Source organism: Merops nubicus, unplaced genomic scaffold, assembly GCF_000691845.1.
Source record: "Merops nubicus isolate BGI_N331 unplaced genomic scaffold, ASM69184v1 scaffold4403, whole genome shotgun sequence".
Taxonomy (NCBI): Eukaryota; Metazoa; Chordata; class Aves; order Coraciiformes; family Meropidae; genus Merops; species Merops nubicus.
Window position 1 is genome coordinate 55632 of NW_008600810.1, and position 4972 is coordinate 60603.

Genomic DNA, 4972 nt, shown 5'->3' on the forward strand with positions numbered 1-4972 from the left:
GACCCAAATGAGGAAAGGACAGTGCCACTTACTAGAAAAATAGACCTTTATTTATTGCCTGTGTTTTGCTCAGGAGAGAATATCCCATGACAAAGGGGCCAACCAAAGCCACACCTTGCACTGTGCCGAAGGTGGCAGGACCAGGTCTCAGTGAGGGACCCTGATGTGTTGAAAGGAAGGGAAGGGAGTTAGAGATGCTGCTTTAATCTTAGGGCCCCACTGCCATCCACTGCTGTGTTGTTCAGGTCCTGTCAGCAGAGCACATGGCCTTCTCATCAGCTCCACCACCACAGCATGGTCATGGTTTCTTTCCAGGGTTGGGACACCCCTCTGGCATGTTCCTTGCAAGGCAGTCAGGATAAGTTAAATAAAGGGGTTGGGGGACATTTACTGGGACAGAAATAATCGATAACTTAATGCAAAAATATCACATGTAGCGAGCCAGTTAGCAGGCAGGTGCCTGTCATACAGCAGTCAGCACAGAGTGCCCAGCCACGTCTGGGAGCAGATAGATAGCTGAGGTCTCCGCACTACTTCTACCCACACCACACCAATGCTTGTGGTGTAGCATGGCACAGCCCAGGCAGCCACAGCCCTGGCTCGAGGGGCCTCCTTCCTTCATGCCTACCAGCTGTCTCCACACACCTTCCAGCCCAAGCTCACCAGGGCCACAATGCCATGTGTAGATGCTGCCACCAGCATCTTCTCAGGTAAAAAGTAGTGAATTTCAATGGGTCTTCAGCACACTCTGTTTTGAGTTCCTCTGGGGAAAATGTGCAGTTCTCTTCAAACTGATGCAGTACATCCCCAGTGCTTCCCAGATGTCCACTTTCAAGCCTTTACCAGTTGCTTAAGCCCTCTCATGCCCAAGGCCAAAAGCATGGTTTTCTTGGTAGCCCTCACGGTACAAGACCCCGGCTTGGCCACTGGTGCTCAGGCAGCACTCGCCCCTCACATATCCTAGTACTGGGAGGAAGCTGCCAGCCATGCTTCAACAGCCCCATTCAAAGCTTAAATAAGCCAAAGAATGTCTTTGATTCCTCAAAATTAACTAGAGCTATTTTGGAGACATTGACATGCAAACTGTCCATCTTCCTGAGCTTGAATAAAGCCCCCAGGTAGCTTTTCCGAGCCCATGTCTTCTGACTCATGCAGTAGTTGATGCTTTTGTCTTCCATCAGCACATGGCTGCCTGGCGAATTTGGGTTTTTCTTGTAGACAATGTGAGTCAACACCTGGCTGCTGCAGACACTGCCCCGGAAGAGGACATTGGAGTACACGAAGTACAGGCCGGTCTCATTGATGACGAGGCCCTGGTCACGGTACTGAATGCCACTGGTGAAGGCATGGCCAGAGATGGGCTCCCACTCCAGAGGGAGGTCCCGCTGGACCGGGTGCCCTGGAAGAGAAACGAGAAAAAGTGAAACACATGTAGTTAAGGTGTGACTTGAGGGAAAACACACATCTCAAAACAAGTCAACTGTTTTCAAAGCCCTTGTCTGCAGCATGGAAAGTCTGCTCCGACCTCACACTGGTGGGAGTTCTCATCTTCACTTTGCTCTACATCAGCTGCTTGTGACAGCCCTCTACCCTGCACACCCCAGATGCAAACCGGAAACCAAACCAAAAAACAGAGCCCTTACGGAAAAGCCTAAATGAAGGGAAGATTTAGCTGTGGGGTAAATTCCCATTGTCAGAGCACATGTGTTACCATAGGAAAAGTCTGTGTGAGGATGGCTCCTCACCACTATGACCATGCCACCCTCTCACCCCAGACACATCTGGCCTATCCCCTGCTCCCAAATCTTGCTGGCCCCTCAGCACATACCTGTTAAGTGTGCTGCCTTCCTCGCCTCCTTTTTCATTGACTGCTCCTTCTGCCCTGCACAAAAATCAGGGAGGCATTAGTCCTATACTCCATGGACAAGACAGCCCAGAGAGCATAAGGGAGCCAAACACAAAGCTGAAACAGGGCAGATTCAGAGCAGATGAGCAGCATGACTTAGTGCAGCAAGGCAGAGCAGTGCTTGGGGAAACACTGCAGGGCAGGACGAGGAGTTAAAAGAGGAGTAACTGCAGCAAAGGATCCCGATGTGATCAAAAGCAAGGGGAAAGAGCAAGGAGAGCTTTCATCTTAAAATGGCTCAGCTGGTGAGCTCAAGCAGAGACCTCTCACACCAGGTGAAAGAGACAATATTGTCCCTTTATCCAGCACCCCTGGCCCACGCCAAGGTTACGGCTCACATCCCGTCATAGATGAGCCTGCTCTATTGATCCCCTCCAGCTCAGCACTGCCAAGGGCAGATGGGCCCATGGCAGTGGACTTCTGTTTGCTGAGTACCAGCCCTCCTTACAACTAGATCAGAGAAGACACTTGAGACATCCTGCAAGCCATCCCGCTGGCCAGGAAGACCTTGTCCTCAGAGAAGCAGAGCACAGCTGGGAAAATTCTACCTTCCCTGGAGGGCTTGGTTCCCCTTGGAGAGAGGGGCCAGTTAAAGCCACTTGGTATTTGGACCTCATCACCCTTCATCTTTCCCTTCTTCTAAGCATTGTATTCTCAAATATTAGAAGTAGAGTTTTCTTTTCTCAAACCAATTAAATTTTCATCTCCTTTCCTCCTCCTCCTCCTTTATACTACTTCCCTGGCTTGATTTATTTATTTATCCACCTCTCTCAAGAAATTCAAAGTTACCTATTTATGACCCTTGCCTCAATCAATAGATTAGAAAAATTATTCATATGGGAGGTCATGGGAACCAGGACTGCCCTTTCCAAATAATTTTGCCATTTCAATGTTTGCTTTCATTATCAGAACAAACTTCAAAAGGAATTAACTTTCCTATTGACCAAAATCTGCAAGGGGGAAAAAAAAAAAACAAAAACAAAAAAACCAAACCAAATCTTTTCATATCTAGAAGAAATTGCCAAGAAAGCTGAAAATTTCTTTCTAACTTTAAAAAGGGATATCCTCACCAGTAGCACTAATGTGAAATGTAGAAGTAAAATAGTAGTTCAGAAGTTCAAAACGTGATTTTAAAATTGTTCCATTCAGACTGAAACTCTGTGGTTTTTTTCCTAAATAAAATATAGAAAATTTGGCAGGTTCTTGTGGAAAGTTTCAATTTCACTAAAATGACATTTCTAAAAGAGAAAAAAAAAAATCCAACACATACAATCAGGCTCTTTTCAGCTAGCTTTGGCTGCAGTGAGACTCCATACCAAAAGAATTTAGGAAAAAATAATTTGTGCTCTCAAGGGTGGGAGTGAAAAAAACCAAACCTATCAGCATCATCCCAAAAATCTTAAAAGAGTAAGGAGAGAGAGAAGTAACACGTGCAGTGCCTGCCTCCGTTCTCTTCCTTCCACTCATGTTACTGCTATATGCTAGTACAGCCAGAAACTCCCTTTTACAGCACAGCATCCCCAGTGCCACTGCCCCAGTAGCCTGGGAGACCCCAGGATAGAAGCACACTGTCCCAGGAACCTGTGGCTGACACCCCTAAGCACTCCACCAGGAGGGGTGCAGGAGCCCACCCCCACACCCCAGGGATAAAGCTCTTTTCCAGCCAAGCAAGTGAAATCAGCATTTTCAGAACACTGAACTGCGACCCTGCCTTTGCCTCCAGATGAGGAGAGGGAAGACGTCAACAGGAGCACTCAGATGTGCTAGCACAGAGTTCCTCCTCTATGTACATCAACTCACCTATGAGTTTCTCCAAAGCTGGAGGGATGTGTTCAGTGCTGGCAGACTGTCAGAAGAGAAGAGTGACAAGCTGTTTTAGCAGTTTGAGAGTCTAAGGGCATCATCTAAAACAGCCAAGGACTGTCTTTGACAGTGGCTGACTCCAGGTGCTCATAAGGAGCTGTGAAGTGCTAAGAAACATACAGGGAGAGAGACCTCACAGCACTCAAACATGAAGACATCCAGCTCTATCACCAGTAGACCAGCCTCCCACAGTAATAAGCAACCCCACTTACACTGGCATAGCAGACTTTTAAATGCCACCAGCCTGCCCCTTGGAGAGTTTTGCACCCTCAGAGCATCTCAGACCCAATTTTAAGTTTCTTTTTTCTTTTTTTTTCTTCCCCTTCCTGTCTCCCCAGAGCCTCTATGACTAGCCAGACAGACCTCACCTCTCTGAGTTCAGCCAGTTCCTTCTCCAGGTGGAAAATCTGAAACATGCTCAGCCCCACTCCAGTGAGGGCCAGCAGGATCAGCAAGGAGATCACCAGAAAGCCAGCACTCCTCCTTTCCTTGTTGTTCTTTGGTTTTCTCCTTCGGTCAGGTACTGGTGGTGGGAAAGGAGAGATGGGGGGTGCCGGCGGGCAGGAAGTGCTGGTGTTGGCACAGCCATCCACCCAAAAGATCTGGGGGTAGACGTAGTTCAGGTTCTGCTGCATGGCCGGGAGCGGGACGGGCTGGACGTGCTTAGCCTGATCTTCCATACGGCAGCCCAAAACTGTGTGGGCTGTCCCTGAGGACTGTGCCCCAGACTGAGCCCTGGGGGAAGACCCAGCTCTGCCGTTATGCGCCTGCATCTCTCCAGCAGTGAATACCCAGCTCAGATGCTGCAACTCTATGAAAGCCTCAAGCATCAACAGAAAACCCCAAAGCGCTTCCGCCCTCAGCTACAAGTTCGGGGCACCCGCCTGCTCCTCCCACAGCGAGGCAGCACCCGAGCGGGACCAGCCCGGTGGCAGATTGGCTCTCGCAAGCCCAGGCTGGGGAAGCAGGTGCTTCCAGCGCTCACGGGGCACGCCAGGGCTGCCTTACCAGCCCAGCACACGCCCACCAGCCAGTCTTTCCAGCAGCCCACTCGGGCTGAGGCAGCTGCTTTTCCACTGCTGAGTCCTGAACCACAAACAGAACTAAGAGAGGGACAAAACCTCTGGCATCCTGCACAAGAGGGGAGAAGCAGAGCTGAGGACCCCTCTCCTCAGCAGAAGGATGAGGATCTGATCCCAAGTG

At 49.5% G+C, this 4972-nt stretch overlaps 1 protein-coding gene across 1 annotated transcript; it reads right to left on the bottom strand.

Annotated features, from left to right (window-relative positions):
- Positions 1 to 976: 976 nt before the first annotated feature.
- FASLG (Fas ligand (TNF superfamily, member 6)) lies at positions 977 to 4542 on the bottom strand. The gene is made up of 4 exons (XM_008937773.1): positions 4138 to 4542; positions 3707 to 3752; positions 1829 to 1882; positions 977 to 1399 (listed from the first exon to the last, which is right to left on the bottom strand). The coding sequence occupies exons 1-4, from the start codon at positions 4540 to 4542 to the stop codon at positions 1005 to 1007; spliced, it is 900 nt and encodes a 299-aa protein (XP_008936021.1). The 3' UTR covers positions 977 to 1004.
- Between the last annotated feature and the right edge of the window lie 430 nt (positions 4543 to 4972).

Excerpts from the sequence above, each read along its gene's own strand:
- FASLG (XM_008937773.1), bottom strand. The coding sequence starts at position 4,542 with ATGCAGGCGCATAACGGCAGAGCTGGGTCTTCCCCCAGGGCTCAGTCT. Across the intron at positions 3,753-4,137 it reads AACTGGCTGAACTCAGAGAG|TCTGCCAGCACTGAACACAT; the intron begins GTGAGGTCTGTC and ends CTCTTCTGACAG. Across the intron at positions 1,400-1,828 it reads GAAGGCAGCACACTTAACAG|GGCACCCGGTCCAGCGGGAC; the intron begins GTATGTGCTGAG and ends TTTCTCTTCCAG.